Source organism: Molothrus ater, chromosome 6 (assembly GCF_012460135.2).
Source record: "Molothrus ater isolate BHLD 08-10-18 breed brown headed cowbird chromosome 6, BPBGC_Mater_1.1, whole genome shotgun sequence".
Taxonomy (NCBI): domain Eukaryota; kingdom Metazoa; phylum Chordata; class Aves; order Passeriformes; family Icteridae; genus Molothrus; species Molothrus ater.
In genome coordinates this window covers 25,899,679-25,924,786 of record NC_050483.2, presented here as the reverse complement: position 1 = coordinate 25,924,786, position 25,108 = coordinate 25,899,679, and the positions used below count along the sequence as shown (strand labels likewise).

General features: G+C 42.0%; 2 protein-coding genes across 6 annotated transcripts in view; both read right to left on the bottom strand.

Annotated features, from left to right (window-relative positions):
- Positions 1 to 471: 471 nt before the first annotated feature.
- JMJD7 (jumonji domain containing 7) lies at positions 472 to 8,290 on the bottom strand. 2 transcript variants are annotated; one of them, XM_036383588.2, is made up of 8 exons: positions 8,213 to 8,290; positions 7,489 to 7,642; positions 6,333 to 6,586; positions 5,817 to 5,873; positions 5,295 to 5,390; positions 2,975 to 3,051; positions 1,745 to 1,904; positions 472 to 1,197 (listed from the first exon to the last, which is right to left on the bottom strand). In XM_036383588.2, the coding sequence occupies exons 1-8, from the start codon at positions 8,277 to 8,279 to the stop codon at positions 1,109 to 1,111; spliced, it is 954 nt and encodes a 317-aa protein (XP_036239481.1). In that variant the 5' UTR covers positions 8,280 to 8,290; the 3' UTR covers positions 472 to 1,108. The 2 variants fall into 2 exon arrangements, with proteins under 2 accessions (XP_036239481.1, XP_036239482.1); XM_036383589.2 differs by lacking the exon at positions 472 to 1,197 and adding an exon at positions 3,693 to 3,784 and having other exon boundaries at positions 1,770 to 1,904.
- A 94-nt stretch (positions 8,291 to 8,384) lies between these two features.
- MAPKBP1 (mitogen-activated protein kinase binding protein 1) overlaps positions 8,385 to 25,108 on the bottom strand; it is a 101,865-nt gene continuing 85,141 nt past the window's right edge. For 3 of the 4 annotated variants that reach the window (XM_036383283.2, XM_036383280.2, XM_036383281.2), the window contains 8 exons: positions 24,627 to 24,796; positions 22,888 to 23,033; positions 22,305 to 22,475; positions 21,332 to 21,410; positions 19,514 to 19,824; positions 17,835 to 18,746; positions 14,399 to 14,484; positions 8,385 to 13,389 (listed from right to left, as the gene is read on the bottom strand). In XM_036383283.2, the coding sequence (XP_036239176.1) occupies positions 13,096 to 13,389; positions 14,399 to 14,484; positions 17,835 to 18,746; positions 19,514 to 19,824; positions 21,332 to 21,410; positions 22,305 to 22,475; positions 22,888 to 23,033; positions 24,627 to 24,796 (2,169 nt within the window). In that variant the 3' untranslated portion in view covers positions 8,385 to 13,095. The remainder of the gene's footprint in view (positions 13,390 to 14,398; positions 14,485 to 17,834; positions 18,747 to 19,513; positions 19,825 to 21,331; positions 21,411 to 22,304; positions 22,476 to 22,887; positions 23,034 to 24,626; positions 24,797 to 25,108) is intronic. The other variant, XM_036383284.2, reaches the window with a different exon arrangement.

Sequence of the window (25,108 nt, the reverse complement as noted above, 5' to 3'; positions counted from 1 at the left end):
AAGTACAATTTTTTTCCTTCCCAGTAATTAATTTCCCCTGTATTAAAAATGTTTCTAAGGATCTGTTTGAAGATCTAACAATAAACACCAGCTTTTGGTTTTCATAAACAACAATACTACATTTTTGCAATGTCTGCGTATTTAAAAGACTTCTTGTCTTACCCTAGGGGTCTCAGAACCGTGAGTAGTCCCATCCTACTCTGTGGAAATAAAAATGGGAATTAGGGCTGTTTGAACCAGGCCCCTGGTACAAACAACTTGCCTGACCATACTCTAAGCAGCAATTAATGGCAAAGGAATGAAACAATCAGTGAGCTTACAAGCTGTAGAATCACACCTCATGCCATGAGACCACAGGTGATATGCAGATTGACTGCAGATATGGCAGAGCAACTCTAAAATCATCCCTCAGGATGCAAGAGAATGCAGTTATGTTTAAAAACAACAGTGAAAGGAAATAAAAAACAGCACTAAAAATGTGTAGCTTTTTATTGGAAAATAGCCAAGATTGACTTTTGCATGTCCTCCTAGATGTCCTTCAGCCATTGTTTACTTTGGAAAAAAAAAAGTAAATTATTACAGAAATAAGGTTTAAACTGACCTATTTATTGCAGAAATTGTAGTTTCTCACCATCAAAACACCACAGCCACTGAACTTAATTAATTACAACAGGACAGACTTTTGCCTTAAGCAGAATGCATAGACTGGACTGTTGCAGCCTGATGCATAGAGCAGATCCTCCCTTGTCCACTTGAGTTGTAATGAAAACAATCTGTAGATCTGAACAAACAGTCAGGGCTTCCATTTTGAGATTTTCAAAACCTGGATTATCTCCCTTCACATTTTATTTTGCTCACCATCACCAAGGCAACATGCAAAGGCCTAAAAATCCTATTATCAAAGTTCTCCTTACAAGCCAAAATATCTGGCCAATTGGTCTGGACTCTGAAATCAAGAAAAATATCCATGATGTGTTCAGCAGGCATTGTTGACCATAATTTAATGTTCAGTTCTTTTTGGGGGAATCACATTTGTACTCCAGTCACAGATGTTGATGATTGCATCACATCAGAAACAGACATCACAGGCTCGAGTCTCCCACCTTTGCTATGGCATTTTCACAGCTTTTGTGAGACAATCTAGTAGTTGATAATAGCTGTACTTAATGTCATATTCCATGTCATACCAATAATTCACTGAGGAGACAAGAAAAGGGAAAAACATTTTAAGTCTAGAATGTAATGATTTACAAAATTCTCTTCCTCAAACCTTGCAAAACTTGCACAACATAACAATAATACCTTGCACCATCCCCACCCCTCCACATGTACCAAATGAGCACCGATCAAAATTCTGGAATTCACTTGGGGAGAGAAGAAAAAAAGGGATAGAGAGATTATGATAAATCCTACAAAGAAAGCGATGACAAAGACTTTTGGTAAGTGCAGGGGAACAGTAACACAAACACAACTCTATTAGCACGGTAAGAGACTGGGTCAAAACAGATTTCAGCTCATAAGAAAACAGAGTATCTTCCATGTTGTGTCAACAAAGCTACGAATTATAAGCAAAACAGGCTGCAAGGAGGCAGCCCCATGGGATCTGTCAAGATTGTTATTCCCTCCTGTAGAGAGGTAGAAAACCTTAAAGGAACTTTTGCTTCCACTGGTGCTTTGCTGTGGGATATCTACCTGCACACCCATCATAGTTCAAAAATGTATCTGGAAATACTGTCTATTTTACCTGCAATACAGCCATGTGACTGCTGAACATGATGGAACCAGAGAGAAGGTAGATATAACATCTCACCAGCTTTCACTGTACACTTCAAAGGCTTTGCCTGAGCATACTCTGGATACAGTTCCAGATCAGGGTTCAAGGGGTCCAGAGGGATCCAGGGCACCTAAAGGAAAAAGAGTGTGCATATCGTACTGACCCTGGCAAAAAATTCCAGCAAGCTTCCAGAAAAACAACTGATAATCAAACTCACTAGGTTACAAAACATGTACTTTGTCTAGCAAAACATGTACAGCTACACAGCTTTCCACATGCAATTGGGAATAGGTCAAGGATGCAAAGATGTGCCTCCTTCGGTGATGCATTTCTATTTAGAAAAAGGCAATAAATGTCATCCATGAAACTGCAGTCTCGTGGCATACTTTCAAAACACCTCCAGCCCCTGAAGTTGCTTGTTCCCCCTACATTCAGCACTTGAATACTTTATCTGCAGCACTCTTTAGAAATTCCTTTCTTCTTCTTAGGCTCTCTGGTGTAATTTTTACTCCCAGCAGCTGAAACATCCTTCCTCTCTGAGAAGTCCCTCATGCCTGCAATAATTCTTTCTCTGCCCTACAGAATTATAAACTTCAGCATTCCAACCTTTCTGAATTACAGGAATGAGATTCCATGCACACCACTCTGGAAACAGAGAACAAGCCCCAGTTCAAGTTCTGTTGTAACATTACTCACACTTTGCAGAGGCAAAAGGCAAGGGCTTAATATTCTACTGAGATTTGTAAAGTGCTTCCAGATCTAAACATTTTAATCAAATAAATATTGCTACTACTAAGAAAATACAACTTATTAATTCAGACAGGTATGTTCTACTGCACTGAGTGATACTACTGTGGACCTGAGTAGAGGGCCAAAAGAAAGTGAATGTAGAGGGGTCTATTTCAGGTATCATGAAATCAATTCCTTTGTTGTCAATGCATTCAAAAGTTCTTTAGTGGATCTATTAAAGTCTGGTGCCATGCAACACTTAATTATATTAATCGTTTCAGGTGTGCAGTAAAAGATTTTTCTGGAAGCTGGGTATCCTTTGCAAATAGTAAAATACAAGTGAAATATCTGGGCATTTGCTTTCCAATAATGAAGGATTTCTAAATATCAATCAATATGCTGAGTTTGAGGGCTCAGCAATGTCCCAGACTCTCTCTACTGTATTAATTGCATTCTCTATAAATTTTTTACCTTCTCTGCAGTAGTTTCATCCACAATTTCAAATGAACCATCTTCTGATACGTGGTAGGTTGCTGGCTGATAGAGCTCTGGAACCAGATCAAAGAATTAAATGACAATTCAGAGAACCAAACAGCAGCGCATGTCACACTTTCATCAAGAAAAATTAAGACAAAACCACTTTCAAATTTTACTATCCTTCTCTTTTTCCATTTCAAATTTTATCCAGTTTTTAATATAGTTTTTTTGCAGTCAGTCTGAATAATACTGATTCTCCTCCAAGCCCATTTGTATCCCAGTCCTATTATGTTCCAGTAACTGTTTTCTTTCCTTTTCAGAAGGCATAAATGCACCCCTGACTTACACATCATTCTATAGTTAGGTGTTTCATCTTAGGTCAGTCTACCAAAGAAGCACTCACAAGAGTTATTAGTAACTTGTGGCCAGTCTTTCATTTCTAATTTTAATTGACAGGGCTCATCAATTGCTTCAGATACTGTTGGTTGTTTTTCTTTCATTGCTTCAGCACATGTGGTTTTCTAAGCCCTCCCTTCAGACAGTTTCTCTCTATTAATTAACCTAATGCTCAAAAATATGGAATTCTCTTTTTACTACACACTATGAAATGTAAGCATTATCTCTGTTCTGTGTTTTAACAGTAATTTGTTTTACAAAGTAGGACTCCTATAACACACATATATTTCATACATTCACATACATACAACACCACCTGTCCAAGAAAGGCTGAGATGGGGTTGTTCAGCCTGGAGAAGACAGGAGGCTGAGGAAACCACACTTTGGACTTCCAGTACCTAAAAAGGGCTTATAAGAAAGACAGAGAAGAACTTTTTACCAAGGCCAGGACAAGGGTTAATGGTATCAAACTGAGACAGGGTAGATTTAGATTATATATATTAGGAAGAATTTTTGAACAATGAGGGTCATGAGGCACTGGAACAGATTGCCCAGAGAAGTTGTGGATGCCCTGTCCCTGGAAGTATTCAAGGTCAGGCTGGATGGAGCTTTGAGTGATTTGGTCTCTTGAATGGCAGGGGCATTGACTCATGATCTTGAAGGTCCCTTCCAACCCAAACCATTCTATGATTCTATGACTTCAAGGTTGTAAACAAAATAAAAACAGTATAAATAAAATATTGTAGCAGCACACATCTAGCCAAAATTATATTTCCATCATAGAGCACTCTGCATTCACTTAGTCTGATGGTTTGAAAGCCAAGGAATGGGAAAATTAAGTCTTATGAGGTATAGTTAAGCTGTCTGTCTTTTAGATGACACTGTAACAATAACTACTGCTGTGCACATAAAGAAACAGAAAATAGGCAGTGTGAAGCAACACCACCATAAGAATCTCTTTCTTCATTTCTCAGTTTTCAGAGATTCAGTTAGTAACTTGGATATTTCAATACAAGTAATATTTTAGCTTCCTGTTTTTTTTTTTTTCTAGAGAAAAGCAGGTAAGCAGAATCCAAACCTGTACAAAGACAAAGATGACATGCTACAACACTGACAATATACTTAAAAAATTTAAATATTCTAAAGCTGAAGAGACTGCCACAAGTATCAATTAGATTGGCAAAGACATCAAGATATGAGATCTGAGATCATCTGAGATCATCAAGTCTGAGGTATGACTGAACACCACCTTATCAACTAAACCACGGCACTAAGTGCCACATCCAGTCTTTCCTAAATCACCTCCAGGCACATGACTTCACCACTCCCCTGGGCAGTCCATTTCAATATCTAATCACATTTATGTGAAGAAATTCCTCCCAAAGTCAAATCTAAACCTCCTCTGGCCACAACTTGAGACCATTACCTCTCCTTCTGTCACTGGTTGCCTGGCAAAAGATCCTGACCCCCATCTGGGTACAACCTCCTTTCCAGGAGTTCTAGAGAGTCATATGTTCCCCCCGAGTCTCCTTTTCTCCAGGCTAAAAAAGGCCAGCTCCCTCAGTTGCTCCTCATAGGAGTTACTCTCTGGAACCTTCACCAGCTTTAATGCCCTTCCCTTGCCTCGCTTCAGTATCTAAATGTCCTGCCTGAACTGAGTGGCCCAGAACTGGACACAGGATCAAGATGTGAACCAATGAGCTCATTACTTTACTGGACTGGAAAACCTGGCTTCAGAATAACATTTGTATTACAAACTACCTGCAGCTTGAAGTAGAAGAGATTTCTGTTCACACTTGAAAGCATAACACTGCATAAACATCAAAATGTTACCACTGTTTCCTTTTTTCACATCTCTCAGTGTTTTAGTCTGTCCTCCTTCCAGCCTTCAGACACATTGCACAGCAAAATGATGTACCATATGGGATGAAGGGACGGTCACTTGGTGGATGCAGCAGAAAATATTTCTCTCCAGATACTACACAGTACAAGTTCTCATAATGATCTTTATGTACTAGGATTGAGAAAAAAAAGAGAAATGGGGAGAAAGACAGAATAACATAGCTATTTCCTTCTCTGCAGCAGAAACTACAGTAAACTGAAAGTTATCAGCTTTCCCTATTATTTCCCTATTATTATCAGACTGCTTCTTCCTCTTGCAGCCAGTGGAAAGTCACAATATCATGCTGTAGCAAATGCATTCAATGAAGCAAAATGTCAGTGCTTTGCCTGACACAATGTCAGGTAGATGCATCCAGAGACACTGCAGCAGGAGGCTGCAGAAGGGCAGAATAAGGAATGCAAAAAAAAGCATTTAAGTTAAAATAGCACTGCCCTGTCAGAAAAACCACACCATTCTCCTGAGCCACTAACTCAAAACAAGCCAGCTTAAATTTGTGCTGAAATCACCAGAAGATTTACACTGCCATAGGATACGTACAAGATGTCACAGCAGCTGACTCCCCAAGCCAGAAATTCACAGCATCAGGCTTCTTCCCTGTATAGTTAGAGAGAAGAAATATGGTGACAATAACAAATCATCCTTTTTTAAAAAATTCTGTCCTATAACTTCCTTCATAACTATGACAGATTTCATGGCAAATAGCACTCTGTGAACAACAGCAACCTCCTTCTACACTGTGAACACTAAGCCAAAACATAACTCTAGATCAAAGAAAAGCCACTCAATGTAAAGTGTTACACAACCTCTTTTCAGCTGTGAGGGTCCCATTACACAACAGACATACTGATTTCAGAGTAATCCAACCCCAAAACTTGGATTACTCTATTAGGTATTTTACCACTTCTGCTTTCTAAGAGGATGAAACCAAACTGAGCTGTGGCATTCAGAAAGAGAACAAGTATTCTCCATGTAGTGAATTGTTTTAAATGTGTGTGATTGCTTTAAAGCTCCATGCAAAATATTTACTGAATATGAGAGAAATTGAGGGTTTACCCAGTGCCTCACTCATCCATGGTATGTCAGGCTGCACATCACATACAAGTTCAGGGAACTCCTCAGTGAGGTTTGAACACTGCTTCTGCACATAGAATACATTGGGAGAGGTCACTTTCTTCTCCACAATGTCCAAAAAGTCCATGAAAGGCATTTGGCGCTCCTCTGGCATGACAAAACGGTCCTGAAACACTGCATCTGCATAACCATTTGGTGTCACTGCCACACTCACCACCTTGGGACCTACCACCTCCCTGCAAAACAAATCAAAAGGTTTATACCCAGGCCTGCAATTAGTTCTCATATAACATACTGGTTATTTTAAAAACATGCTTCAAGGGCAGCAAAAATAAGATGCCTATCATTCCATGGATGGGTGTCTCTAGATCAGATTTTCTGCTATGTGGTAATGACTCCAGCATTCTGCTCCAACTGCTCCCTGCAGTCAAGGCAACTCTAGTTTCTTTTTCCTCTCTGAATTCTCTCCTAACAGGTACGCTCACAAGGGATCTCCCTTTTCCTCCATGCAGTGGTCCTCTTTGGCCACTTCTTTTCACCAGTCACGGCAGAGCTTGATATTATTGTAGCTGTTAAACTCAGCCAAATCCACGGGTTCACATGTTCAAAAGCATCTGAGCAGGGAGAAGGGGTGGACAGAAACTGATAGATACACACCCCATGAGGCTAATAGTCCTTAGTTCCATGAGATATTTACCTTAAAACCCCACAGAATCTGACTCACAGATACTAGGTCTAACCACAAATCCTCTCTTAAAAGGAGACTTTTTGTTGAAATTTCAGTCATTATTAAAATGCTCACCCTTTAGTTTTTTGAAGAAAACAAGGTGTGCTCAGTCACAAACAAGTCAGTCTGTTCTTAGAGCATTACAGCCCCACTCCAGCTGTGTGGGTTTTAATAGCCTGAGTCTGTTGGCTGCACACAGCCACATCATCCACCCTCCTGGCTGCATCAGAACTGGGAGGGCAGTGTGTGTGCAAGGAAGACACACCTGACCTTGGGAAGACTGAGAACCTTCAGCCAGAAACAGGAAGGAATCTGGGCTAAACTTGCAAATAAAAGCAAAGATTAACCAAGGGGTTTTTGGTGAGGTCACCCAAAACTGAACACCAGTCCTGCTCCACAGCTCGCTCATACCTGAGGTATGCTGAGGTCCATTTCTTCAGAGCTGGCCAGTGGCTGATGGCGTTGCGGATTACGCAGGGTTTATTCGGACTCACCCACTCTCGATAGAACTCCAGCGGGGACGGAGGCCTATCAAGATAGGGCACGGACTCCGGCCAGCCCAGCTCTGTCCAGGCAAACAATAAACACTGTTACTGAGCATCCCGGGACAAGCGCCTCCTTCCAGCACACGGGCTTCACGCGCCTCACCACGCTGAGACCAAGCAGCGCTTTCCACGGATCCAGAATCCCTCTGCTAAAGCCCAGGGAGTGTTAGGGCGCTTTCAGAGCCGGATGGAAACCTTAGGCCAGCGCCTGAGGATAAAGGGCCAAAGGGCCTGTGCCATAGGAAGTGCACCTCCCATACAGAGGCGATACCACAGAATGATATTTTGGAAGCTGGAATAGTGCTTTGTTTTGCTACTTTATACAAAGAGAAACAACCATTAAAGGACCGTTTTCTCGAGTTTCGCTTTCTTCTTGCCGGGGCCTTTCTGCTTGACCTTGACCTCGGAACCACCACATGCCGGCAGCGCAGTGGGTGCCGCTGACGGCCCCACGCCGCTGCCGCTCGCCGAGGCGGCAGCACCGGGCGGGCCGGGCCCCGGGGCGGCGGCGGGGCCGGCCCAGCACCACTGCCCGCCCCGGGCGGGGTCACCGCGGCCTCCCCCGCCCCGCTCCGCGCTCCGGCGCTCACCGCGGGCCTCCCGCGGGAAGGCGGCCAGGCAGCCCCTCACGGCCCGCAGCGCCGCGCCCTCCGCCATGCACAGCCCGGCCCCGCAGCAACCGCCCCGCCTGCTCCCGCCCCGAGCCCGCCCCTTCCCCCGGAAAACGAACCGCGGGCGCAATGCCCCAGTGAGTCGCGCAGCTCAGTAACAAATGGTCACGTTTTTATTGAAACAGTTTAAGACACGAAGTACAAATGGATACAGAGTTAAAAACAGCTCCCGGGGGAGCCTCACAGTGCAAAAAACAAAACAAAACAAAACAAAACAAAACAAAACAAAAAAAAACCAAAATAAAAAACAACCAAAAAAAACCCAACCAACAAATGGAATTTTAAATTCTTTTCCGAAATAATAATTAAAAAAAAAAGACAAAGTATTATTTTGCCTAAAGCCGAAAGTATAAAAACACGCATTTATAAATAAAGCAGGAAGGGTTTTTTGTTTGTGTTTCAGAGGAATGAAGGAAAAGGGCAGTGCAGGAGGGGGACAGGGGTGAGGAGATGCCTGCCCTGCCCGAAGCGCGGGCGCAGGAGGACGCGCGGGGCGCACATGGCTTGTTCCGAGCGCGGCTGCCCCGCGCGGGTCCCCGTGTGACACGAGCACAGCCCCAGCCGCCCCATGTCCTTCATACGCACGACCTGAAACATGGGACACGCCACAGTTACCCAGAGAAGGAACCACCTGCTCTCTCGGGGGGCTGCTAGAAGACCTGTCTATCATTTCATGAGGTTTTTGTCATTTAGTGTCCTGGATGCTGCACATCCAACGGGCTGGGGAGAAGACACTGTATACATGCATGAATTTACCAAGGGTGTTTAAATACCTGTATTTCTTTCTTTCTTTTCCTTATATATAAGTATATACATATTTGTTCTTCTTAAAAAATTAAGTTGGTATGTTTCTACTCCCAGAAAGAAACGTCCCAATTCCTCTGAGTCATGATGAAGTCTGAAAAACAGGTAGGCTGGGGAGGGGGCTGCTGTAAGGCCATGCCCCAGTCATCACCTGGGAGGTGGCATGGGAAAGGAGAGGACAACCTGAGAGAGGAGGTGGAAGAAAGGTGGATGCCCATACACACAGCTCCTGAGTGCTGCTGAGGAATGGGGAGGATGAAGGTGTTACCTGCTTGCAGCAGGAAATACAACAGTTTGCTGCCCTTTCAGGTTGCAGCCCTTCCTACTGTCCCAATTCAAGAGAGCCCTTAAACAAACTGAGGGGCTCCACAGGCAAAGCAGTACTATTTGCAAGATGGAAAAGAAACCTAAAACTTCTCATTTTGACCAGGAATGTTGGGTTGAAGAAGGGAAAATATATGTAAAGAGAATAGGTAGATCCAAATTATTTTTTCAGGCTTTATGTTAAACAAATAACTTATCGTAATACAGGTATCTTGCTGTGCCTATGCTAACACCCACATAAACCAGTAAGAGGGATCACAAACCATTAAGAGGGATAGACTAAAATTTATTACCTCCTCCGACAAGCCTCTTGACTTCCCAGGCAGTTACCATTCATTATTTCTCTACCTGGCCCAATGGACAGCCTGTAGTGAAACATGTTCACAAGGTGCAAATGCAAAGCATTTATGCTCTTTTTGTTCTGTTAACTAGAGGTTTTAGGAATATTTCCTACTGCCAGCAATAGGAAGTTAGCAGGGAAAAATTAGTTAGATCAGTCTTAAATTAAAAAGAGCAACACTATCCCCACACCCGTCTCAGCAACAAACTTGTGGCACCAGCATCTCCTTTACTGGGCTTCTAATCAATTCAAAGTATCAAAGCCTTGAACAAGCAGCTCAGGACTTTGCCATTTAAGAAAACAAATAGTTGCTTAGAGAACAGTTGCAAGAGAAGAAGCAAGAGGCTCAACAGAACATATTTAAAAACCAACTCCTTCCCATTCATCCTTCAATTACAGATCACCATCTCCAAGTCCTATATCTACTTTCCTGAAGCCTTTTGGTATTGTATCATTCACAGGTATTGGCCAAATGGTGTTCTACAGACCAAGATCATCTCTACTTCTACTGTTTTCCCGAGTCTCCTACATACACTGTTCTAAATTTATGTTAAACTACACAACCATTCTCCAACTGATCTACTTACCCAACACTTTTCTCGCCATCATTCTGATCAGATTTTACCTCTGGTTTCCTGTATACAGCCATGATCCAAAGTAAAATCCATTCCAGGAAACAAAACCCACTCTGATCAGCTTAAAAATCAGATTTGCTTCACACAACTTATTTCCAAGGAGCTTTGTTTCATATCTCTATGCCAGGTTTGCTGGTTGTTGTCCTTTACTTTCATGGTCATTTCATTCTCACCACTTGGCTCTTCTGTATCATCTCTGACCTTTTTGTCACTACCTCAATGTTTAAATAATAAAATGGTAAAAAATTGCACAAGGAAGTACTATAAAGGACCCTCAAACCATTATCAACAGTACCAAAATATAACTGGGTTGAAGGGGCTGCTATTTTTCCTGAGTGTCTTGTGGCCCCAGTACAGCAAGAAATTCCCTGTATACCAGGACATATGTTCACAGTCTGAAAGTGGAGGTACTGGTCACCTCAAAAGCAAGCTTGACCCACACTAACTCCCATCACAGACCCAACATGACTGTAATCACACATTCCACTCATGGCATCTCCAGCTCACCTTTGCACTGCCAGAAATTTCCTCTCTGGTTTCCAATTTGCCTTCCTTTGCAAAACCTGTCTGTGCAAGAGAAGCTGCCCATGGGACTGAGCACACCAGCTGATTCAGCAGAATACAGTGCAGAGAAGGGACTAGAAAATAACCCCTTTAAAGTTTCAGTACAAGCCCATGGAAGGAAAGGTTAGCAAGAACACCTGAAACATGATTAAGCAGATTTCAATTACAGGCAGAAGGAGCTCGAAAGCTCTCAAAATGTTTCCCACACTGCCATGTCCTGAAGCACACAGCAGTGATCAGGCAGCAAACCTGTTAGGGGAGAGACAGAACTGCAGATTATCAGCCCTACAGTTACTCAGGAGAAACAGGTTGTCCTATGCCAGTCTGGCCAGACCAGCAGAAAAAAGGCTGCACCGCAGATCTGCAGTCACAGAAAGAGAAGTCAACAGACCACATTTCCAAGTGCCACAGGGTTTCAGAGAAACAGCAGCCAGGACAGTAAAATGAAAAAACCTGCTTCCACCCTGTAACCTCTGTAACGAAGTGATGCAGTCTGGCTGCCTCTGACTGACTTCCACAGATAGTAGCAGTCTCTCTCCCATCAAATTCTTGTTGCTTGCATTAGTTTTATGAACTCAGATTACACTGCTCTGCCTTAAAATAAATGCAAGACAGACTGGAGATGCAAGAAATAAAACATTTTGCGTATTTTCCCCTGTTGTTGAAAGGAGTGGGAGTAAGGGAGAAGGTGCTGAAGAATTTCATTGGTTTAAAATTGTTTTTCTTAGCTTATATCATTGACCTAAAAAACATCACTGGACAATTTTAAGCCACAATAGACACAAGTTAGCATGGGTTTAGAGAAGCTCCACAGGGCAAGAAGAATATTGCACATACAAATGCAAGAAGAGAAGATTCTGTTTCTCAGACCAGAAATTCATTAAAAGCAAAGGGGCTAGAGGCAGGGGAAATGGAGGTCATCACACCCCAAAATATCTCATTTGAAGTTCTTAGGAAATAATTTTGTGAGGGGATTTGAAATAGCTTTACAAAAGGTAAAAGAATCCCAGCTTTCTTGTGATGTAAATGTTCTGTTTTCATGTAAAGGCAAGGAGAAAACATTTTCCTATCACAGTGAAATGAACAAATGACACAGATGAGCCGTGGCACTGAAGATCTCTCAATCCCATAGTGACACTGTATGAGATAGAAACCAGCTTTTCCATGTCACTTCTCCAAAAATAAATAGTAACAAAGTCAATATCCAATTCCTAATCATGAAAACTGGCTGAAATAAACTTTTGTATTGTATCTAAATCAAATTTTTAAAATGTCTGCAGAAAACCCAGTCTGAAGTATTTAGATTCCAGATTAAAAATACCATTGATGAATTCATAAAGTAATCTCCAAAGCATGGCCCAAGGGATACACAGCCTTTCCCTGGAGGTGAATGCAGATAAGATACAGTGTGGGGACTATTTTGACACAATAGGAAAGCAGACAGGGTTGTCATAACAACAGCAGGATTACTTGAAGGAACAAAACCAAGGGAGGAAAAGCAAGAACAGCAAGAAAAGACCTAAGCAGAGAACAGTTCATTAATTGCACAGACACTCCAGCCTGTCTCCCTGTTGGGGATTTATAATACAGAGATTGTTTCTCGCTGGGATATGGCAAAGGGACTGACAGTTTTTTTAAAGGACAAAGGTAACAGCCACAAACGTGGCATAGAGCAACAGTCAAGAGAAATAAATTAATAAATAAACCCATAAAAAGTCTGATTCTTGATTCTTATGAAGTCTTGGAGAGGAAGGGATTGGCTTCACATCAACCTTTGCTTTTAGTCAGCAGTTCAGAATTTCTTGGATAAACTGGATTTTCCCTGTATTTTTAGATGTCAAACATCCTGACCTCCTGGCTATGAAGAAATTTCAAGGCAATTTCTCCAAACTCCTCTTTCAAGACTTTGTTTAGAAGTCTTGGAAGTTGAAGACCATTGGGAAACAAATATTAAAACTGTGGCCAGCACATTGCTAAGAATTGGAACAAGTTGTTGGAGCCTGAGGAAATCAATTTATAAAGGTATCTCCACCAGCCCTAGACCAGCTGATGGTAGCATTGGTCTGAAGCTCTCTCTGTGGTCCTCTTCTTGCAATTATTTCTGTGTATTCACAAACACCTGAAAGCCACCCCTCTTAGAGTTTTTTGTCCATGCGTCGTTCCACAGCTTGCAGCAACAGCTCCGAGTACTGTTCCAACAAAGCGAGTGTCTGCTCATCGCCCAAACTCTTGGGACTCGGTAGATTGGCACCGCATCCCTCATTCAGTGGGCTAGTGTTATCTTGTGGCTTCACCAGTGCCTCCTTGTCTTTTGGAAGCTCTTCTGCATCCTTCAGAGAGTCCAACTCTTTCTTCATGGAAGAGAATGTTTCTGTCAGGAGGCTTGCTATTTTATCTTTGTCAGTAGAAGATTCCGTATCATTTAGTACCTGAAAACAAAGAGGAGGGGAAAACAAGGAATGCATTGGGGTTCAGGTAGAGCACCAAGTAAGCAATTTGAGCCCTTGAGGGAAGTAAAGCCATAAAGACTTGCCAACCAATCAAGTCTACTTTTCTTCAACATTTGAGACTGCCTATTTAGACATATAGCAGGACATGCATCCAATACTCCCTAGCTGCACAAAATCCACAGGCATTAGTCCAATAGGACAGAGATGGGAAGCACATTTTTGGGCAGTGTTCCCCTTATAGTGGGCTTAAGGAGGTAATGTGTTTCCCAGCGGCAGCACAGGGCCACAGTCTCCAGTCCCTCCTGTCTGCCAAATGCAGCTGGTCCCAGGAACAGAGCAAGGTCAGAGAGCTAATGCAAGTGCTGTGGCCAGAGCTGCAGAGGCCCATGTGGAAGATGCTCACCATCAAAGTCTCACACTCATTGCAGGAGACCTGACAGATCAGTGGTAAGAAAAGGAACAAAGAGCTGTTATATTGCTCTGCATGTAGCTCTGGTATAGAGGTGAGAGGGACATGTGAACAGCTGCATGTTCTTCTCACAGCTGGATTCCCATGGTATCCCACATTTGCTAATCCTTTTCCCAGGCATCAAAGACAAAGAACAGATGGGGTAATAAAACTCAAAGCTCCTGTAATAGTTCATATCCCTGAAATAGTGTATAACCATTAATTAATTCCCTAATACCCCTTTGAAAAAGAGCATACTGTAATCTTCAGTTTACAGATAGGCTAAACAGACTGGAAACCTAATTGATTTGCTCAGAGTATCATAACAAACCATTGGAAAACCCAAGAACTGGAAATCAGGAGCTCCTGGTTCAAGTTGAAGGTGCAGTCAAGTGGACAGCCAGGCAGCTTGCGTCACTGAACACACAGTCAAGAGAACACCTTGAGGCAGCAAGCACTTACATCAGCATAAAATGCCTGTGGGCTGTAAAGCCCAGCTACCATAGCAGAGTCCGTGTGTGAGGTCACTCAGTCACTCACCCTGCGGTAGAGGTGAAGGGCTCTGCGCATGCTGTCCTGGAGCTCGGACACCACGTGCTCACACTGCTCTATGCTGATGCCCAACTCTGGAGGGAAGAAAACATAAAAGCACAAGGTAAGGCACAGACACTCCACTATCCACAACCTCACAGTTTGGTAAGAAAACAGGCTTTTTAATGCATATCTGAAACATCACACACACACAACTTATCATTCAATATTTAGGGCTGGTTTGAGCAAATTATTAAATAGGCACATTCTGTATGAACTTTCCTTCATACTAACTAGACATGCTGCTTGCTTCAAACACCCCTATTTTTCCAGTCTTTAGACTCTCCAAAGTCAGCAATGTTTTTCCTCAAATTGCACATTTTTTTTTACAGTCACAGATTACCCATGTGATTTCCAATTACAATTAAAACCATGTTTGCATGAGGGCTTCCAGAGGCATGAGGGCCTGATCCAAAGAGCCTCTAATTTAGCTTCTACTTAGTTAGAAATCTACAAGCTTCCCCTCACACATCCTTCTGCACAGTGTATTAAAAGCACAGAGCATGATGGATTATACTGAATTATTGCAATTTTCTCTAGTGAGGACTGAGTTCCACAGGAGCTGTGACAAGCAAACTCAGAACAGAATTGCATTGCTGAGCAACACATAACATACACTGGGGATAGACCACAATCCAAATCTAAAAAATAAAAGCAAGCAACTGAAGGACAGCATCTTCTGCCTGTCCCCATCAGATATGATCTCCAAAACATGAGTTGAAGGCCTGCAATCTTTTTACAATAAACACTTTCACGAGTTATACATAAACCATGAACAAAGACATAGACACACAAACACAATCTTCAATTTGCAAAGGCCTGGACAAAGGACATTCAACTTTCTTCAGTTACCCAAGTCAAAAATTTCATCACATTAGCACTGTAATGTCTGCAATTCTAAGAACACCATCTTTGAAAAGACTGAAGAGGACCTAAGCTAATTTTATTAATACATCTCGATGATGCATGAACAAATACAGCTAGAAAAACAACTACTTATATATAAACAAAAAACATCCACAAAGAACAAAAGGGCAAGAACAAATCCTTCCATCTGCATCCTTTGATCCTAAATCACCCATGGAGTCTGAGGACAGTGGGCTTCAGTGCAATCCAAGATTCTTGATTTCTGCCCCCCTCCTTTCCTCTTTATGTTTGAAACCCAGCTGTTTCTTCTCATTTCTCTTTTCTGGATTTCTCCTCTGATCATTGTTTTATGCTGGTCTCCAGCTCTGGGAGGCTCCAGTCAGGAGAAAGATCACAAAACCTAATATAAATGCTTAAGTAACAGGCATTTTCTGCCTCTCGGGTGTGCAGAGCAGAGCTCTTCAGAAATCAGCAGAGAATATTAAACACAGCAACAGTACTAAGCACATCTACAGCATCTTAACTGTAGATGTCAAAACACTTTAATAAGTACAATGAAGTCTTTTTATTTGCAGCTGTTATACAAGCGGGAAGTTGAAGGACAGAAAAATTAGGTGGAAATCCAAAGTAGCAGTGCAAGTCAGAAGCAGAACAAGTCTCTATCAACCCTACAGTTTTCATCTAAACTGCCACGTGATTCCCAGGAGCCACAGTGAGTTGTTCACAGCAATAGCCAACTTGGATCTAAACAGCTTTTCCAGCATCTACCACTAAAAATTTGGGAAATGTGGTCTGCAAGAAGCTTAAGGCTGACAGCTGCCTACTGAGAAAAAAAAAAATTGCGATCCACAGTGCTATATCATTCTAACTCACTAAAGGATGCTGTTAAATATGTTAAATATTCTGTCAGGGTGTGCTATGTCTTGGGAGTTGTTAAAAAAAAATAAAATCAATACTGAAAATCTTTATCTGTGCTACCTGTGTTAATTCTGCAAACTGACCAAAAACCATTTGCTATGTAGCCTGATTCGCAAATCTAGAAGAGAAAACTCAGCCTAAAGAGCACAGACAAGTAAAATTCTGCTGTAGAATGTGATTCCACAGCTTCAGGTTGCATCTGGAGCTAGAAAAAATCTCACCCCTGTAGGGGGAGGGTCTGAAAATTTCAGTTGCACTCACTATTCTTCAGAGCAGCAATGGTATGATAACTGCAGGTCCCTTGACAAAATATCACATTTCCTGTTTTACATAATAGTGCTTCAATCTTAAGGTGTTTGATCTCTCTAGAAATGCAAAAAGAAAAATAACAGTGCATCAAAACCAGATTAAACCTTCTGCAATGATTTGGTGCATAAATATTGTGCTTAACCATATTGTGTTGCACCATTCCAATGAATGGTGTAACAGCCTGGCACCACAGAAGGCAACTATCACAGGATTACAGAGCTATCCCTTCTCAGATATGAGTAAGAACAGCATAACAAAAGGGATAAAAGCTGTATAGCCCCTTAAGGTAGAAGCTATCAGTGCAGTGGTTAACATTCAGCTTTCTAATACACAGCTCAGAAAGGTTTATTTCCTTTCTGATTGTGACACAAAAGAAAAACCTCAGGAGATGATGTGGAACTAAACAGCGCCCCAAACTCTGGAGGTTTTCCTGCCTTGGAGGGCAGGATAGATTCCTGCTTCAATTTGAACTTATCTGCTAGTTTTCATTTGACTGAATTACCTTAAACTGAGACCTGTAAGAGCTCTTAGAGCTGTTTTCAGCAGATGAAAGTTTTTCATCTTGTATCTTTTTCTCCAAACTAGAGATAATCCAAAAATTAATGCACATTTTTTATGTTCAAACCCTGCACATACTCAGTTTGCAGACATGTCCTCAAAGCAGAGTGATAACAGCACAAAAACCTGCTTGCTCTCACAGGTAGCTACAGCAAGGAGCTCACTTTCATGAACTTTATCTCATGGGAGAAAATTGTATGCAAACCTTTCTGGACCCTGCACACTTGCATATTAACAAAGGAAACTTCGAGCTGCCTGGCATAGCTTCACTGCCAGTACTACTTGTGCTTGCTTGGTTCTGTTAGCACATGTTGGCCTGTACCTTCATTTGCTGGCCAAACGTGCTCCAAGAGGAGGGTGAGGAATGTGACCTACATACTTCAGGGGATTCCCAGCATATGAGCTTTCAGCATTCACCACAAAGAGGTTCGAGCCCCTAGAGGTAGTTGTACAGCTAAATCACTAAAATCATGACAATTCTGAGCTCTACAAAACCAGGTAAGAAGGACTGTCAGACATAAGACCCAGAGGAAATGGAAACTAAAGACTGAGAAAAAGATGTTAGATTGAAGAAGTGTCTCACCATTGAGGGGATGGTTTATGGAACGAGACAGGTGCAGACAGGACGAGACAGGCCAGAAGCTGGACGTAAAGAAATGTGATGGGATCGTGAGGCGGTTCACAAAGACAGGAGACAGAAGGGGGAAGATAAGAGATGGGTATCCATGCACACCTGAGACCTGTGCCGAGGCAGTTATAGCTGTAGGAGACCTGGGCCTGATGGGGTCTAGTGGGCAAAGTCCAGGTTGGCTGTCTAGCACACATGCGATGCCGGTGATCCGCTCCCTGCCCCTGGGCAGTGTGCTCTCAGGAGACCTTAGCTGCTGGCCCTCTGACACTTCCCTCAGTTTTAGACTAGTGACCCCTGGCTCATCCTGGCAATCTGTCCTCGAGACTGGATAATCCACTGGGCTCTCCTTAACAAGCCCTGTTGAGACCTCTCTACCAGGAACGAGAAACCCAGCAGCTTGATTCTCCCTCTTGGAGGTTCGGACCTCAGGAAAAGAGGGTTTCTTTTTGGAGGCCCCAGCAGGTGACTGTGGAGACTGTGGCTCAAGCAGGGTTTTTGCTTTGGTAGTGGGTGAGAAGGAGGCCAGTGTGGGTCTATCAGGCAATGGCTTGGGAATGTCAAGAATCAGATGTGCTCGGTTTGATGATGCCAACTTGCTGTGGAAGGACTTGGGAGATGAGCAGTTTACAACTGGCTGGAGTGCAGGTTTCACTGGAACGTTTTCTTTCACTGGCAGCTTAATCTTCTCAGCATCTGATGTGGAACTAAATTGCATTTTCTCTGTCACTGGAGGGCTAGTCCTCCCATCAGTCAACATTTCAGTGGAGCAACCAAGGTACAGATTTTCCCCTACAGATATGCTCCTTGACATCTTAGCTCGGAAGCTGGTTGTGGGGTTCATGTAGGACTTTGGTTTTGCAGCCCTGACATCTTTGGCCAGCAGAGTTCCAGATCCATCCATCTTCAACATACTGGCTGATAACACCCTGCAATTGTTAGGTCTGGGATCCTTCTCAACCACCAAAAGAGTCTGAGGACGCTGCTTGGCAGAGGATATCACTCCTGGCCCCTTATCTGTGAAAATTAAACAGATAAACATACCAAAAATAGACAAGAGCCTGCAGTGAATTCCTAAATTGGAATTTAACATGGCTCAGCTCAGCCCCTGTGAGACGTGTTCAGGTTAGTATCACCAAGCCTCAACAGCTTTCTTTTTTTGCCATCCCTCATCCTGCTCAGACAATTCTGATTTCCTCATGAGAGAGATTTGTCCTTAACATGTATGGTCAGAAGACCTTGGACCACTGTGACTGTTAAGACAGAGGCCAGAAGAAGCAGGCAAAAACTGATACATGCTGTTGTGGTGATCATGTGGGGTTTTTTTTTGGTTTTTTAAACAAACTTATTAACAGTTAGTGAGTTACTTGTTTCAAAAATAGAGTTATTTCACACAGTGGGCATGGATACAGTAAGCTCTCAGTTACTGCCTCTTCCCTCTTTCTCTCCTCCCCACCCTTCAGTCTTAGCTTGGAGCAACCACCCACAGCAAGGGAGAATATTTTTGCTAATACTTTATTTCACCCTTGCCAGTGCTTCTCCCACATATGTCAAACAAATATCAGACACTGATAATTAGAAGACCAGCATCTGCATGACAAATTAAAAATATTAAATAATATTTTAATTAATAATATTTAAAATATTTTCCCTTGACAGCCTAGGATTTAGAAGACATGTAAAGCCTGTAGCTCAGAATGCAGAAAGACAAGCTAAATTTAAAACCTCCACTGAGATGTCCCCATTTCATTCTCAGGTACCATCATTCCAATGTGTGTGCTTACCCTCATGCACGAGGTCATGCACTGACTGTGCCTTCCTCATGACTGCATTCACAGGCCCTTCTGGAAAGGAGGCAATAACCCGTCCAGGAGCCATACCAACTCTGCTGGGCTCCAAAGCTGATCTGCGCTTCTTCTGCATACAGGCAGCTCGATTTGAATTTACATTCTCCAGGAGCTGGCTGCTCTCCGATGCGTCACCAGGATGGCTGCTGTCATTTTTCAACAGGTTTGATGTAAACTGACTGGTCTGGGTTGGTGGCTCGATGGGCTTTGAAACCAGTGTCAGATTGGATGAAGAGAGTGACAGTTGTCTAAAGAACACAATAAAGAAATCCCAGTTAAAACAAGTAAGTGTGTTCCCTTGGATAGAGAGGAACATGCATTAAGTTTCTCTGGAATTAAGAACTCCTCCCTGTCTGGACTTTTTTGAGTCAAAAATGCCCTAAGCTGTTACCACCTAATTCTATTCAACCCTGCAAGCTCTGATCTTCAGGCACTTGACTAGAGACTGCAATCACAGATAGCATTGGGTTGCTGTTTCCAGGGAGGACATCATAAAAAGTGAAGACAAAAGAGAAGGAAAAATTCCAGGCATAGGAAAGACTGGGCAAAGTCAGGTCTTTTCTCTCAGCTCACCTTACTAAAATTTAAATCTTTTCAATTCTGAGATAACCCTAAGAGGAAGTAAATATGCTTTCCTAACATTATGAAAGCATAATGACTAGGAAAGCTGGTCAGTATCTTAAAGAGGAAAGCTTAATTTCCTCTTCCTCTCCATTTCAGACAAACACAGTGGGCTTACTTCAGAAAGGAGGCAACTTCCAATCTGGCATGTTTAAACAGCTGAACAGATTCAAAGCCCCAAAACTACCTCCCCTGTTACATCTTTACAGCACCAGTGACTTCCTTCGCTCATCACTGCAGCTCTCCAGAAGCTTACACAATAGTTACCATTGGTTTTCTTCCCAAATACACATGAATCAGACTAAGAAGCATTCCTGACAGCAGCTACAGCAACTGAATACAGCAATAACAAACAAATTTCCCTACCATGCTGAATCTGGACACAGTTGGTGAACCTTAGAAGATGTATTCAAATCTGCTTAGTCCTATATGATGAAATTCCTTTGAACTAAGACTTTAGGTTGTCATTTTAGAGGAATATACGAGTATTTGTGTGTTTTAAAAATTTATGAACCCAAATCAACAAAAACATTGATCTAATGCTTTAATTTTTTTTAATTTATTTGTTTTGTTGGGATTTTTTTTTAATAACAAAGGAAACAGCTTGCAGAGGCCTTTTAGGGTTGAGGGAAGAATAATATCCCAGTGAGGCTTTTTGCGAGACACCAGAACACCCTGTGAAGGCATGGGACCAAGAAAAAAAGCTGAGTAAGAAAGGACTGTAAAACAAAGGAAAAGTTGACAAATCTACTTTCATTGTCCAAGCTGAATGAAATGCAAAAGAATAAACAGAGCATAAACAGTGAAGAGAAAATTAGATTATTAGTAATTCCTCCAACTTAATCAACCAAGGCATTAATCATGAAACAATTAAGCACGTTGTTGAAAGAGGGAAAAGAACAAACAATAGTGTTACATTAGAATAAATAAAACAGCTAAAGTGATCCAGGATAACCTGTCCAAATCACAAGAGTCTGCAAGCAGCCTGCCAAGGGCTGTGCTAACACTTTGCTGTGCCAAGGCACACCAAGGCCAGAAGTTTGTTCAGCTATTTTCACCCAGAACCTAGCATGAGACCTACTCATATTAGTATAAATACACAGACAGAAACACTCAAAACAAGCAGAGCCATACCTGAGAGCCGGGGACTGGGAAAGAAAGCGAGAGGAAATGCTGAGGGTTTCGGTTCTTTCCAGATTCCTACATGAGCCACCTAAAAATTTTGGTTAGAGGAGAAAGAAAAATGAGCAGTTTATTTACAGAGCATTCTCTGTAAATTTTCTTATCATAGAGACTATAAAGTGTTCCTTGATATCCAAGGGTATTTTTTTTAAGCTAAAGCCACAGAGAATGAAATAATTGTATTTCCTTTGCCTTTAGTGTTCTACTTAGATTACTCTGCCTTAAGCTGCTACTCTCCCTAAGGGTACGCCTCCTCCTTTTTTGCTTTCCTTTGTGTCCTATCCTGCCTATAGGACTGTGAGGCACTGGCATGAAGCAGAAAACAAACCCATCAAAGAGGAAAAAAAATAAAAGAAAAAAAGAAAAAGAAAAAAAAAAGAACCCGAAAAACTCACATAGCTATTGCTGCCTGTAACCATTATCAATTCTAAAAAGATATGCTTTATTCTGGAGTTGGTTGATAAAGACAAACCAGCTCCTTTGCCACTCTGATGTCTCCTCTTATTCTCTCTCTCCACCCAGCTTTTCAGCCTTTTCTTTTGTGACACTGGCTATGCCTGGATGCACCACTAGAGGCCACTGCGTGTCACCTATGCGGGGCGAACGCGCCGTCAGTACCTTCCTTTACTACAGGAAAAACCAGTCCGGGAGCAATGTAACAGCTCTGTAGGATTCCAGGGACAATACTTAATACAAACTGACACAGAGCCCAATCTCATCTACAGAAATTAACACATAGGCCGATGAAGTTAACAGATATTAACTCTTCTTTCAGCCTCTTACACTGTTTTCCATTTTTTCCCCTCTTCCCATATATACACACATCCATGAAAGCCTAGTGGAACTTAAAGCCTGTTTTGGTTTATACAGGGCAAAAGTCAGGAGTGACCCTACAAGTCTCCCCCCTGAAAATATAGAGATGTACCTTTTCCATCAGTGTTGCTCAGGGTCCCAAAATGCTCCTTGAGGAACTTTTCTTGATCAGGTATCTGAGGAATTTCTCCCTCAGGCATGCTAGTACTCACATCCTCCTCTCCTTCTTCTCCCTCCAGGTCTGAAACACCATCTACGCTTAGAGGCTCAGTGCCCTCTGAATCTGGGAAAAGGCAAAAAAAACCCAGTGCTGTAAAAACTAAATCAGAGTAACATTAGCCAAATTTTAAAAAAACACACCAACAAAGATGCTAAATTGAACCTAGAATGTTAAAGTCGGTCAGCATTACATGCAGTAATTCTCTAATGTACTGTATCTTACAAACAGCTTAGCCAATGGCATAATCAGTACTAAACCTGCCTCCTTGGCTAGTGAGGTAAGAGAAAGCCAAAGGTGCACAAGGAAAGAAGGAAAGTCCACCAACTCCTGCTTCTACAGTGGCTTCGTTGGGGTGTCTGTTCAAATGCCCTTGAGTCTGTACAGCAGTGCCAGTGTGACTAATAGTGTGACCTCAGATCAGCTCACTAAGAGCTCACATATAAATAAATACATTTATAATGGCTTTGCATCTTACCTTCATTTGGATGGTCTGGGCTGGACAGACGACTGCTGCTGTAATCTACAGAGCAGGCACTGTCTGGACTGTGTTTGTCTGGGCATCCATTACTCTGATAACCTCTACATAGTTTCCCATGGGGCAATGCTTTTACCTGGAACTCACTACAAGAGAGACAGGAAGATACAACACTAGAAGACATATTTGTTTACATGTAAAGAAGCACATTTTAACTTTAATAAGGCCTTACCTGTATTAGTAACACCTTCTATTACAAATGTAAGGCTTTAAAGAGAAAGAGAAGTTGATTTCTCTCATCATAATACAGTATATTTTTTGCATTTCATTAAGCTTGGACATGGAAGTCCCAAGGGGACTGTCTGATTTTCTGGGTGTTGTCAGTTCCCATGATTACCAGGCACCAGCAGCACTCTGCTCTGGCTTGATTTCTAGCACAGGTGAGGAAAAAATGTAGAAGTTTACATGATGAAAAAGGGACTAAAACCAGGCCTACACCTACAGGAGAGAAACTCCAGTCTGCCATAGATTTAAGCTCTAATACACTTTTTTTCCTATGTTCATGACCTGCTTCTTTGGGCAAATTCTGTGATGCAAAATATACAAGATTCTGGCTTTGAGAAAGACTAATTTACTGAAGAACATCATACAAAAATACAATCTTGTATGAAAGGGTTACTGATTTCTGTTGTGATTTCATGGAACTTATTTTGTCAAATGTCACCAGCACTGTTCTTTTGCCTGATGCCTAAGGACTTCCATTTTCCACTTTTTGGAATACTTTGGTTTCAAACGTACTCCAAGGCAAGTTAGGATGCAGAAGTCAATCAGCAGAACTGAATGGCAACTGCTCCTGGCAGCTCCCATACGCTGTAAACATTGCCATGCGTCCAGTCTGTATCCAACATCACTGGAGGGTCTCCCTTTCTTACATGATGGAGCAGCACACGAGTCTACTCTGTCCAAATGTTATCATCACAAAGTTAAAAATGAAAAATAAGCTAGGCGAAACCTTGCAGCTTAAACTGCAAAATCTTGGCATGCACTCTTGTTTGAATATCTGTCTAAAGCTATCAGCCCTGCCTCTGTAACATGACAGAAAACAAAGGAAATTAAGCAGCTACTAGCATCAGGTTAAGAGGGGAAGGGAAGAACAAAATTCAGGGAAGAAAAATAAAAGGGAGCACAGAAAAATTAAATTATGTAATATTAAAACAGAAGAAACAGCAGAGGAATAAAAAAGGTCTCCACTGTCTCCAATGTCCTTTTCAATTCCATCTGTATTGAGCAATTCAGTCTATTTCCCACATAAGAGTAATCACACACTACGTTTACTAAATTCTTGCCCAATTTTCATAAATAAGTGTCCTGTCATTTCTGCTGGGTAGGCATTTCACTGCCACATATGTGTCGCTAGTGAGTTTTCCAGCTTCCAAGTTTTCCCTTGCTATTTTCAACCCAGATAAGGCAGAAAGCAAAAAGGCTACTCTCAAGTTGTTTACTCAACAAAAAAAAACTTGGAGGAGACTGCTAATGTGCAGTTCCCTCAGAGGAAAATTATTTTAATGGTGCCTTCTTAGTTTCATATTCCTCTAGCATCCATCTGACACAAAACTCTCAACTAAACATGTCTGACATCAATTAGGCAGTAAGTCAAGTCATCAAAGTTACCACACAAGCTGCAAGAAAACCAGAACAGAAACATCTGAGCCATGCACAGCAGAGAGCTTATTTTTAACCTGCTAGAGTCTGCGGGATGGATTTCATCTTGCTCAGGGTAGATTACACATTCCTCACTCTCAGAAGGTTCCAGTTCCTGAGAGAAAATCCCCTCTTCACAAGACACAAGACGAATCACCTGGGGTCGTGCACAAGACCCATTATCTTGGGGAGGTATTGAGCTGCCAACCTGGTTTAATTAAAAAGAGAAAACTAGATATTACCAGTGTTTTACCTTACATCAGCAAGTGCTGTGCAGGGCTAGAAAGTATGCATTATAGCACAGAATATGTTCAGTAATCTGAGATCAGAAAACACAGCAATCCTACGTCTTTTCTGTTCCTTATTTACTAAACTCGTCAGACTACTGCTGTACTTTTCTGGTTTGTTTCCTATTTGCAATTCCCTAAAGTTCTTTGGTAAAGTACTCTTTGATCACACATCAGGAGTGTAAGTCATGTGGCAGAAGGTTCTTCCATTACTTTCTATAGATTGATTGGAC